General features: G+C 52.9%; 1 protein-coding gene across 2 annotated transcripts in view; it reads left to right on the top strand.

Moving 5' to 3' along the window:
• DPYSL3 (dihydropyrimidinase like 3) overlaps positions 1-8,786 on the top strand; it is a 36,317-nt gene extending 27,531 nt beyond the window's left edge. For both annotated transcript variants that reach the window (XM_082771896.1, XM_082771897.1), the window contains exons 8-14: positions 1,878-1,998; positions 2,832-2,988; positions 5,777-5,918; positions 6,188-6,358; positions 6,966-7,145; positions 7,687-7,849; positions 8,173-8,786. In XM_082771896.1, the coding sequence (XP_082628022.1) occupies positions 1,878-1,998; positions 2,832-2,988; positions 5,777-5,918; positions 6,188-6,358; positions 6,966-7,145; positions 7,687-7,849; positions 8,173-8,261 (1,023 nt within the window). In that variant the 3' untranslated portion in view covers positions 8,262-8,786. The remainder of the gene's footprint in view (positions 1-1,877; positions 1,999-2,831; positions 2,989-5,776; positions 5,919-6,187; positions 6,359-6,965; positions 7,146-7,686; positions 7,850-8,172) is intronic.
• Positions 8,787-12,018: the final 3,232 nt, after the last annotated feature.

Below are 12,018 nucleotides of genomic sequence, written 5' to 3'. Positions count from 1 at the left end.
ACACTAATTAGATCATTTCTAATTTTAGTTTATGAGGTATTTTTCTGTTTGGTCTATTAATCTGAGTTGAGTCTAAATTTAGATAAATTTTCTTGAGATAGGTCCCTGCCGAGAGCTGCTTTTACCTTTCTATGGCACACAAAAGAAGAAAACAGTAAGAATTTGGTACAACAGCAAAGCTGAGTAGAGGAGAACAGGGATGGATTTGTATTTCAGGGTCTGCTGAAGTAAAATCAATTGGCTTAAATAAACAGTATAAGAAGTTGACTGTATTATGGCTGGTAATGACAGATACAGCCTAGTGTAATGCAATGCTTACTGTCTTTTAAGTATGAGACAGTAAAGCATTTCCCTGTACAGAGAAAAGACTCAATATAGAATACAGTAGATCAGAGTCTCTTTGTGTAAACTGACATTTATTTTTCTGGCTTTAGACCCGTTGCCACTAGCTGGCAAGCTAACCTGCAATTACGGGATGCTGTGGTTCTGCCAGCATTTGAGAACTGTCCTATTATCGTAAGGCTGCACTGCGGTTCTTCTCGTCCAAAGATGATAAAGCATTGTTAAGTGTTTGATCTTGAAACACCATTAAAGCATAAGGCAACTGGGAACAGTGCAAGAAAGCTGTAGATACAGTCTGTCCAGCCAAATCCAGATGTCGTTACCTTTGAAAAGAAACAGTGTTGGTTGGACTCAATGATTTTGGTTGGACTCGATGATCTTGTGGTCTCTTCCAGCCTAGACAATTCTGTGATTCTGTGAGTGTACCTCTTCCAGAACACCCTTGACCTGGGAAAACGTTAGGTGGAATGCAAGTGACCGGCTACCCTCCAACAAAGCTTGCCAGTTGATGTCAGGGCAGTGGGAGGGTGGCCCACAACTCCAAGGGTCTGTTCTGGAGGGACCTCAGTGGGAGTTAAAGATATGCTCTTCTACCAGGTGGTGCTGGTCATTTGGTAGTGCTGTGTGCTGCTGCTCTAAACTGTGACCCATTCTGAAGGGCATTCAGTGATTGCTCTGTTTGCTCCTCTCTTTGTGTTAAAACCCATTGAAGCCTGTAAGTGCACTGGTAAAAATCCTCTAAAAGGTCTTTAAGCAGAAGAGAAAAACTCTTCACTGTGCTGATGGACAGTGCCATGGACAGGCCTGCAGAAGTAAGTGAGGTACGCATGTGTGCATGTCTGGTGCAGTGGCTCATTTAACCTGCTGCTGGGAGCACTGAGATGGCTTAAGCAGCTGCTGGCCTGCAGGCAGCAACTGCACAGTCCCTGCCTCCCCTGAGGCTTGGCTGATTGGTACGTTGTCTTTTTAAGGCTTCTGTTTTGAACTTTATCATGCTGAAGCTTGAAGCCAAGCTGCAGAGCAAATACTCAGAGAACGTCTGGAGCTGGGCTCTGGCTGAGTAAGGGCTGATGTAATAGTCCAAAGATATCCCTCATTGTGGAAATGCAGCCTGCTCTAGCAGCAGGCCAGCAAAGCCCAGCTGTCTGGAATGGCCAGCAGCTGGCTTACGGGACAGCCAGACCCTGATGGGAGCAGCCTGCCAAGGCACAGCCCGCAGCACCCTGGCCACCAGCAGGGCAGTGGTGTCCAGTTAAACCAAGTGCCGCAGCAGTGAGTGCTCCAAGGGACAGACCTGTGTCAGCCTGCACAAGCCTGAGCTGTGCTGCCAGGCATGGGCGGTGGCTGGCCCTGGGCTTCTCCAGCTGTTGGCAGATCTGGAACCATGCAACGGAACAAATGGACAAATGGTGGGCCCAACTCCACGCTTCCCCTGCAGTTAGTCTGCAGCTGGGGAGCCAGGGTGAGAGGGCCTGACAGCATGCCCCTCCTCACCTGCCTGTGCTCCTCTGCAGCTGCGCTGTTCTCTCTTCCAGCTGGAAGCAGAAGCTGTCTTCCGGGCCATCACCATTGCCAGCCAGACCAACTGCCCTCTCTATGTGACGAAAGTGATGAGCAAAAGTGCTGCTGACCTCATCTCGCAAGCCAGAAAAAAGGGTGAGCAGCTGCTGGTGCTGCGCACAGCCTTGCTGTTGTTGCTGGGGTCTTGTGTGGCTGGGTTCGGTGTCTCTGCGTCCTGGCTATTGGGCTCAGACCTGCACCTATGCCTCAAGCAGCCCAGAGCTTCCCCTTCTGCTGGGGAAGTTCAGGGGTATACCCTAACTTGTGAAGGGCCATGGGGATGCTGCACCAGGCCACTTGGAGCCACCTTCCGTGGCATTGTCATGCAACACCACGGTGTGGGCACGGGTTAGGACAGACCCAAGCTTTCTGTGAAGGTCTCTGTGGGGACATTCACCCCATCCACATGCACGCAGTCGGAGATGCTGGGTACAGCCCCAGCCTCGTTGGCAGCACTGGCCCTGCAGCAGTGCTGAAGTGCAGGGACTCAGGCGTCACGTTCCACCTGGACTCAGTGAACTGTGCCCCTACTCACAGCGAGGGCTGGCAGCAGCTATCTGCCAGGCTCAGGGGCATTTCTTCCTGCCAGCCCAGCCACGGCCTCCCAGCATGAAGGCAGCCATTGGCAGCGGGGGCACATTGCCAGTGTCCTTGGTGGGTCTGAATTTATTTTGGAGAATGCAGCTCTGAGGCCTTGTCTTCCTACGCCACATGCCCTCTAGGCTTGTACCATCATCAGGCTCTGTAGCCAGAGCCAGAGGGCTGGGATGGTGGTCATGTCAGCAGCAATGGCATGCAGGGTGGGCTTCTAATGCACCACAGGCCTAGTGGTCCCTCGCATCTGACCCAGTGCCTGAATTCACAACAAGCAGTGGGGATCAAACTGCCATGGGTCCTCTACACTGTGTCCTCTCTGCCCCCTTTTCCAGGCAACGTGGTGTTTGGTGAGCCCATCACAGCCAGTCTGGGGACTGACGGGACACACTACTGGAGCAAGAACTGGGCCAAGGCTGCAGCGTTTGTGGTCTCTCCCCCGCTGAGCCCAGACCCCACAACCCCTGACTACATCAACTCCCTCCTGGCCAGGTGAGCAACAGAGGCTGGGCTGGCTGTGCCTGAACCTGCGGCTCCACCAGTGACACTGAGTGGGAGGCAGTGTGCCTTGGCCTCAAATCGACAGGGCAGAGGCCGTGGAGTATTTGGGTAGTCTAGATGTTCATCCACCCCAAACCACTTCACCCTAGGTATTTAATGACCTGCCTGATGAAATGGCTCTGCCTTGGAGCCATGGTGGCTTATCCCTGAGCACTGGGGGACAGGGGAGGCACCACAGTCTTAACATCAGTAATGAGGAAAACGAAACAAAACAGCAGGCAGTCATGAACTGCTTTAAACACCCTGAAAAAGGCAAAGAAATGAGGTCCAGGTAACAGGTGTCAACAACAGCATTGACCAAGCTGGAGCAGCCAGTGTGGGAACAGTGTAAGCAGCTGCCTGGGCTACAGCTGTGCAAGAGAAAGTCTGAGGGGTACAGGTGGCACAGGCTGATGGGGACCCACTGTGCTGAATACAAAGCTGACTTTTTTTCCACACCTGTACAGATAAGCAGTAGCACTGCCTGCAAGGTGCACGAGCACAAGGTCTTTAAGGGCAGCTCATGTGCATCTGACAGGGATGGTAGATGGTTTTTTTGTTTTTACCCCAAAGGCAGGGAGTGGGGAAGGGATCTGTTGAAAATAGAGAGCAAACAATAGAAGCACTTCAGCAATTTGCTGTGACCTTTCTCTCAGAGCTATCCTCCATCCTCTCACTGGAAAGGCACGCACTGCAGCCAGGGACACAGATCTCATTGCTGGCTGTACCCATGCGCCACATGTGAGCTGCGAGCCCGGCTCGCTTGTGTTTGCTGGCTGAGTGGTGCATGTGGCACTGGTCTGTGTTAGCTGGGGATGGCTGACACTGAGGGGGCTGTAAATGGAAATGACCTTTGAGGTAATGCTGGAAACATCTGTGATGAGATGAGCAAGGGATGATGGGTCAGGAATAGGTGTCAGAGCAGAAGAGCATGCTAGCATAGGCCAGGTTTGTGTGCCACAGTGTGGGGGCATTGCTAGGTGTGTGTGTGTGGAGATGCTGTGGCTGGCAGAAGTGGCCATGCGTTTGGGATCTGGACATCCAGCTCACCCTGTATTTTGTTGTGGTCAGTAGGTGGTCATGTGTTTCTGCTTAGTCTGGATGTATGAAATAGGTGCAGGTATCAGGGGCTGGCAGGGAAAAGTGAGCCTAGCTCCTGAACTGCCTTGTTAGTGCTTTCCTTCCACTTCAATAACAATTTTACCCCAGCCTTCAAAGGAGAGGCAGAAGCACCTCTGAGTCCCTGCAGCCCACATAGGTCTGTCCCACACTGTCCCAGTGCCTTTCCCAAGCTGTTTCCTTTGAGGCTGTGGCAGAAAAAGCAGCTGCAGAAGCTCCAGCTGGGCAGGGAGGCTTGTTTTCTTCCACCAGCACAAAGCTGGTGGAGATTAGGAAGCATGTTGTGTCGTCAGTCCGTGCAGTCAGTCAGACATATGGCAGAAATTATCAGAGGAAGGTGGAGATTACCGGTGGATTAGGACTGATTTGTGGCCCTGTACAGAGCCACTGTGTCAGTGCCCTCCCGGGTTCAGGTCCAGGAGCCTGGCACTCGTGGCCTGTCTTGCATGGTTGCTCCAGGCGCTGGCCTGGGACCCGCTTCCTTTTTCCTGGCAGCGATGGCTTCCAGCAGCCTTGTGTCCCCGGCTCCCCACAGCAGCTGGATGACTTCCAGCCCCTCGCCCTGCCCTGCCTGGCGGCGGCTGGCTCTGCCTGTTCCTGCCCTCTGCTGTCACTGGACAGCTCAGGATGGATGGATTCCCAGGCAGAGGGTGTCTGGGTAGCAGCACTGGGCAGTGCCTGCAATGTGGCTTTTCTGAGAGTCCCAAGAGCAGTTTCTGGGAGTCCTGGCTCTGCTAACCCTGCCATCAGATTCCCATCTGGCTGCAGGGGCATTTGCTTTTGTGGCAGTGGCGTGGTAGGGATGCCACAGTGTGGGCCAGCCTGCTTACACCTTTTCAGTTGGTGCTGCTGGCTGCTGCTCCTTGTGTAGCTCACATGGTGCTGAGAGCTGCTGTTGTTGAGCTCCTGCTGGACAAAACATCACAGGCCAGAGCCCAGATACCTGGCTGGGGTGGGCTCCTTGGCTGGGTCGGCAGGCAGAGAGTGAGCGGCAGCAGCATGCTGGCTCAGAGCTGTGCACTCACACTCCTGCAGCTGCTCTGCCAGATGCAGCAGTGGCCCCTTGGCAGGGGCAGGACGAGGTCCTTCCTGAGGGAGCTGGATGCTAGGATGCAACAAATGGCCAGCTGCGGTGACAGTCTTTGGCTGGAGAGAGGCTCCTTCCTGCCTCCATAGCACAAGGACTGCTCTCCCAAGCAGACCCAACAAACTGCCAGTAGTTGTTCTAACTCACGCTGGGATGTTTTATCCTTCTGTTTTGGTGTGAATGATAAGAGTTTGGTGTGGAAGGGCATCTTTTGGCTTGGCACAGAGGCCCCCCCTTGTTTCCCATGACATTTCCCTCCACTGGGCTGTGTGTTTGTGGGCAGGATGCTGTCCATGCCCCAGGCAGGCAGCATGGTGTGGCCAAGCTCTCTTGCCTCTGTAGCCCAGGGGACTCGGCCACCACAGGGCTGAGTTGGTGGAGGTCTCCAGGCTGAAGGGTCACAGGAACAGGGATGCAGAGTAACAGAGAGCTGAGCTCGGGCTACCTTTGCACTGAGGAAATCCTTGTCCCTCATGTCTCCGATATTGTCTGAACACAAAATGGCTCAGGATGCTCTTGTTACCACCACCCCAGTGGTGACCTGCAGGTTTCGGGAAGTGCTCACTGTACGTTCAGCACTGCACAGAAAGCAGTTGGAAAAGACAACTTCACGGCAATCCCAGAGGGGACCAACGGCATAGAAGAACGGATGTCTGTCATCTGGGACAAGGCAGTGGTAAGAGCCACACCTGGGGAGGAGCGGGCGGGCTCATCAGGCACCTTGGTCCCCTGTGTCCTTGTCCCAGCAGAGCTGGGCACCCAGTGGCATTTCTCCTGTCTGTAAATTGAAATAAGCCAGACCAGGAGAGGCAGCTGCCACAAGCTCAGGGTCAATGACCAGGGTCTGTGAATATACCTCTAGCTTTTGGTCTGTCTGATACCAGACCTGGGCTCTTCCTCTTCCCTTCCCCAAATGAGTGCTTTGTTCTCTTTGTGTCTGAGCAGGCCACAGGGAAGATGGATGAAAACCAGTTTGTGGCCGTGACAAGCACTAATGCTGCAAAAATCTTCAACCTGTACCCACGGAAAGGGAGAATAGCTGTGGGCTCAGACAGTGACCTGGTCATTTGGGATCCTGACGCAGTGAAGATCGTCACGGCAAAAACCCACCAGTCTGTAAGCTCTCTGCTTGTGGGTGGGGGTGCCAAGGGGGCCATGTGGGCAGTGCTGTGTGCAGGTGATCTCACTTCTGGGAGCTCAGTGCTGTCCTGCTGGTAGATTCAGGGACTGAGTCCCAGCTCAGTGATGGGCAATGGGTCATATCATATGGCTGATGCAGCTCTGACAGCAGGGTGGGATGCCTGTGAGCCCCAGGCTCTGCTCGCAAGACCCTTCTCACCCAGCTGCCTTGCTTTTCCCCTGCACCTGGCACATGCAGGTGTAAAGACGCCTTTCTCCTGATCTGGGTTCCTCTTCTGGGTCCAATTTTTTCCTGGCTTTGCCGGCATGCTTTGTTCACAGACCTGGTTCTGCCCTCCTCTGTTGCTGCAGTCCTTGCTTGCAGCCAGCTTCAAAGCTGTAGGTCCTGGTTCACAGTGGGAGCAGTGGTGGATCCTTGGTCTCATGGACCTAGTGAAGGACAGGAGGCCTGTGGCGCAGGGAAGGCTGTTACAGGTGTCTTCTCCCTGCCTGGGTGACTTCAGCAGTGGTGTGTGGGGACTAAGCAGCCCTCAGGGCAGGCAGTGCTCATGTTCCTCCTGACCATCATCCCTGGTTGCTGCAGGCAGCTGAATACAACATCTTTGAAGGGATGGAGCTGCGTGGGGCCCCGCTGGTTGTCATATGCCAGGGGAAGATCATGCTGGAGGATGGCAACCTGCACGTGACCCAGGGGACTGGACGCTTCCTGCCCAGCAGCCCTTTCCCTGACTATGTTTACAAGCGCATCAAGGCCAGGAGGAAGGTAAGGAGATGGGGCTGTCAGCAGACGGAGCTGTTACACTGTTAACCTGAATTGCCCTTTGTATGTCGAACATACAGTTGGGATAGCTAAGGCTTGTTGCTGGTAGTGTGCCCCCACCGGAGGCAGGACACTCGGCTGGGTCAGCAGTGGGTGATGCTTGTCCAGCAGCTCCCTTGTTGCTTTCCTGCTGCAGCAGGAGTGTGAAGGGAAATGCTGAGTTAAAAAGGAGACTGGACAAAATGGCCTTCTTCCCCAGCCACACAGCATAAACCCGTGCCAAGGGGCTGCCTGTCGCCCAGAGCCTCTGCATGCTTTTGGAGGCTGTCGTGCAGGATGTGAGCAGTGGGGTTGAGCCACCTCCATGCTGCATGGAGGTCTTGGGCACGTAGGACAGAGGGGCACGGGACTGGTAGTGTGAGTGGCCTCTTCAGTTGTACCAGGAAACCAGGGCTCTGTGCAGGACATTGGTGGTGTCAGTGGGCTCACAGGACACTCACAGGGAGCATAGCAGCCTCACTGTCTCACTTCTCTCCTGTAACAGATGGCGGAGATGCATGCTGTGCCCCGAGGCATGTATGATGGACCTGTGTTTGACCTGACCGCCACCCCCAAGGGGGGCACCCCTGCAGGGTCAACCAGGGGGTCTCCCACGCGGCAGACACCCCCCATCAGGAACCTCCATCAGTCGGGGTTCAGTCTGTCAGGTGAGCACTGCAGTGGCTGGGCTGGCAAAATGTAGTGCCCCTGCGGTGGGTGGGGGCTGAAGAGGTGGGGGGCAGACTGCAGCCATGGCAGTCATTGCAGCACCCTGCTCCTGCCACATGGGTCTGCTCTTGGAGGAGTGTCTACAGAGACGTTCAGGCCACTGCTGTCAGGGTCCTGCTGGAGTTGGAGGCAGAGCAGGTTGCTGCAGGCTGCCAGGAGCCCTTCAGGAAGACCCCAGCCTTACTGGTGGCTGAATCCTGTGAAGAAAATCCTCTCAACTTCACTTTCCCTCTTCCCTTTGTTCTTTCTTGCCCTCTGCCAGGTACCCAGATTGATGAAGGTGTTCGCTCCGCCAGCAAGCGCATTGTTGCGCCCCCGGGAGGCCGCTCCAATATAACCTCCCTGAGCTAAACCTCCATGCTGAGAAGGAAGTAATCCCTGTACAAGCAAAGGAAGAAAATGGTACATTGGTGTTTAAGAAGGAAAAGCAAATAAACCTGTTCTGAAGAATCAATAAGCCTCAAGCCTTATGTTTCACAAATGCTACTTGCTACCTAGCTTTAAAGATGTTGCTTCATTTTGTTTTATGCATAGCCTTAAAATTCTGTTATTGTTGTTGTGGGTTGGGATGGGTTGTGTTTTTCCTCTTCCCTTTTGTATGCATGCCGCTCAGACAGGTTGCTCGGCTCAGAGTCCGTTGTTTGTGTTGAACGCTTGTGGGATGCCGTGGTGTGCGAAGGTGGGGAGGACCGTCATGGGCACTGGCTGGGCAGGACCAGGGGTCTGTCGTTTTCACCCAGATCTTGTTGGTGTTTCACCATGAAGCCCACGGGGGAGCTCAAATCTCTCTGTAACAGCTGTCACAGTGCCTCATGTAAGGTATTTCATGACTTTGTACACTTTATTAAAAAAAAAGAAAAGAAAAAAACAACTGTTCCTTCAAACAGTATGTCTTTCTGGCTGGCTTTTTTTCATCTCCAGGCTGCATCTGCTTGCCTGGCCCTTGGGAGAGTAGGGACAGGGGAAGCTGTGTTCCATGGGTGGGTGGGTATAGGGCTCCTGGAGCAGATTTGGGCTGTTTGAGCTGAGGGAGCTGCATGGCCAGAGGGAATCTCTGTAGGTATAGGTGTTGGGGACTAGTGTAGGTGTTGCGACCATCTGGCTTCTTGGGCAAAAGCAAAGGTATCAGCAAAACAGCTTGGTGCAAGTGCTGATGAAGGTTTATTCAGTTTGTCCATGTAGTCTCTGGCTGCAGCCTGACCTGGCCATTGTGGGCTGTGCCTGTCACTTGTGCAGTGACATGGACCAGCTCTGCACATCACCGTGTTCAGATCTTCCCTGCTGTGGCTGGTCTGGAGGCTGTGGGCACCTGTGAGTTAAATGCTTCCCTTCTATGAAGTGGTGTTTGTCAAACCAAGGGTCACAACCTTCTAAAGCTTGCAAGGCATTCAAAAAAACTTGGTTGTTTTTTTAAATATTACAAAAAATAAGTGTCAATTTAGGCAGTGCTAAATAAATACACTTTTTTGGGGGGGTCAAGTATTTGACCCCGAAATATTTATTTTTACGTGCCTGCAACTCAGACAGGACAAGTTATCTGTGCAGCAGTCCTTAAGGGGCCATGCCAGAAGAGTTGAGCCGGGGTGGGGAAGACTGTTCATACTTGGAAGTTTTGTGAACCTCTGCCATCAAATAATTTAAGATATTTCCCTGTTGCCTGGTAGTGATTAAGCTGAGGCTGTGCCTCTGAGAGTAGAGATTGTTTTAGAGGTCTGTGGGGAATTTTTAAAGATGCAATGTTCTCTCTTAACTGTTTGAGGAGGTTTGGCTGGTGGGTTGTTGGTTTTTTTTTGTTTGTTAGTTTTTGGTCAGAGAGTACACCAGTACTGATGCAGCAATAGCTGTTTGCCCCAGCCAGGAGCAGCAGTTTCCTTGTCTGGGTCTGTGGTGTATAAGCCTCTCTGCTGCAGCACCAGGGTGAGGTGACTGTAGCTGTGTGCTCTGAGGTGACAGGTAGAGCTGTTGCCACTACCAGACTTAACTGAGCCCTCCCAGACTCTGTTTAGTACTGGGCAAAGAACCAACTTACTGGTGAACTAATTCTGCTTGTTTTGCAGCTCCCTGGACAGAAAAGGGTAATTTTTCCCATTTGTTTGTTTCCATCCTAGTAGCATATAGTGACACTGCTGCACCCCCAGCCCTGTCCACATGCCATGCTGCAGCTATGCCAAGAGCCTGACCCCAGCAAATAAAGCAAACCAACGGGCACAGCATGTGGGTGAAGGTGATGACACCTCAGTAAACTGGTGCAGTCACCCAGGGGACTCTGGCCAGCTGCGCCCAGGAAACAGGCTCACTGCAGAGAGTGCTGCAGCCCTCGGTCCCTGCAGCTTTTACCCAGAAGCGGCTGCACCTTGCCAGTGCACCCTCATGTGACAGCAGCAAACTGCTACAGTCCCCTAAAGCTGCGGGGCTGCTTGTCATTACTGTGCACATTGCCATGGCACCACACCAGAAGGGTGCTCAGTGCAGGCCAGAGCAGGCCCCTTCAAGTCCAGGGAGCTGCTGGCATGGCTGTGCCGGCATCCCCCCGATACCTGCCTGTTAACAAAGATGTCAGAGCCCACAGCTGCTGCTGATGCCACCCAAGTCTATGTTACAAATTACTGCAAGAGAGGCCAGGTGGGTAGGAGAAGCAGAGAAGCTGTCCTGTGGGGGATAGAGCTGTGAGGGTGGCAGTATGGAGGCTGACACTGGGGCTGCCTTAGCACAGAGGAAGCAGGGCAGGGTCCCCAGCACCCTGCACCACACACCAGACTGCCCAGAGAGCCCATTCCCCCTGGCAGCCTACATGGGATTGCACACAGCCCTGCTGCAGCCACACCAGGCTGCCCCAGAGATCTGCATCCCCCCAGCCATTCCTGGTTGGGAGGGCAGGCCTGATGTGACCCACAGAGGGCTCATGGTCTGGTCTGCATAGGGAATGTGTGGCTGCTGCATGCTCAAGAGGAATGGAGGCGCTCCTCTCCCAGTAGTCACTGGGATTACAGCTTGCTTGTGCACATGCTTAAGCCACACATTTCCCAAAATCCACAGCTCGAGATGCAGAGGGAGTCTTCATCTGGGAGAAAAGATTTAAACTGAGAGTCCAGTAAAGTCCTAGATGGTACTAGGCAGGAGGAGCATCCACTCTGCCTTGCAATGCAAGTGACCTCAGACGTAACATTGGCTTTTGATTATCTGGGAAGGAACCTTTCATTTGCTGTTGTTTTTATTCAGTTAATCAGATTTAAACAGAGAGAGAAAGACAGGAAGGCACAGGGGATACAAGAACACCTCTGGGCAAATGGGAGGCACACAGTTCATCACGCATTCATTATATTGCTGAGATTAGGAAAAATACTGAATAACAAGGTGAAAAGTTGGGTCTGCCAAAGCATTTAAGTAATAGCATCATTCCCCACATTACCATAATAGAGATGCTTTGGCTAATCACAGTCTTGGCAAAGGCTGCACCAAGGGCACAGCTTTTACTTCAAAGAATAGCTGCTTAAATCAAGTATAAAATCAACTGTAGAGAGATGAAAACTACATATTCAAATTTACCTCTGATGTTGGAAGCCACAACCCCATCAGATTCAGAGAGCTGCAGCAGTTTAATGTGATGGCGAATGAATTTTTCAGGATGACCTGGAAAAGCTTCTGGATGCTGCTTATTTGCCATACTTGGTTGTTACCTTGTCACTACCTAATCTGTCTGTGTGCACTGATCACCCACCAGGCTGGCCCAGCTCTGTGTGAATTGGGCCAGGAAACAGCATGGTGAGAGGGCGGCTTCGTGGGAAACATTTGCTGCCTCCACCCAGATAGGGAAGCAGTTGGTCACCACCTCCAGCCCTCCACAACCAGACTTAGAGGATGTTTGCAGGAGACCTCTGCAAGCAAAGGCCATCTTCCACCTGTGCTGGTGGAGACCCTGCAGCTCAGAGCTTCCTCTTCCACCTAGAGCATTAAGCTGAGACCCCATGCAGGAATCCTGGCTCCTGAAGAGGCAGGACCCACAGATTCAACTCCCACCAGGATGAAGCTGGCAGTAACAGCTCTACTAAGGGTGCACTCCCATCCCTTCTGCTCCTGCTGGCAGTCACCTGGCACTCAGGCCCAAGGC

The sequence above is a fragment of the Aythya marila genome, assembly GCF_965140915.1.
Source record: "Aythya marila genome assembly, chromosome: 14".
Taxonomy (NCBI): Eukaryota; Metazoa; Chordata; class Aves; order Anseriformes; family Anatidae; genus Aythya; species Aythya marila.
Note: the sequence above shows the minus strand (reverse complement) of the source record. Positions and strands in the feature narration are given on the sequence as shown.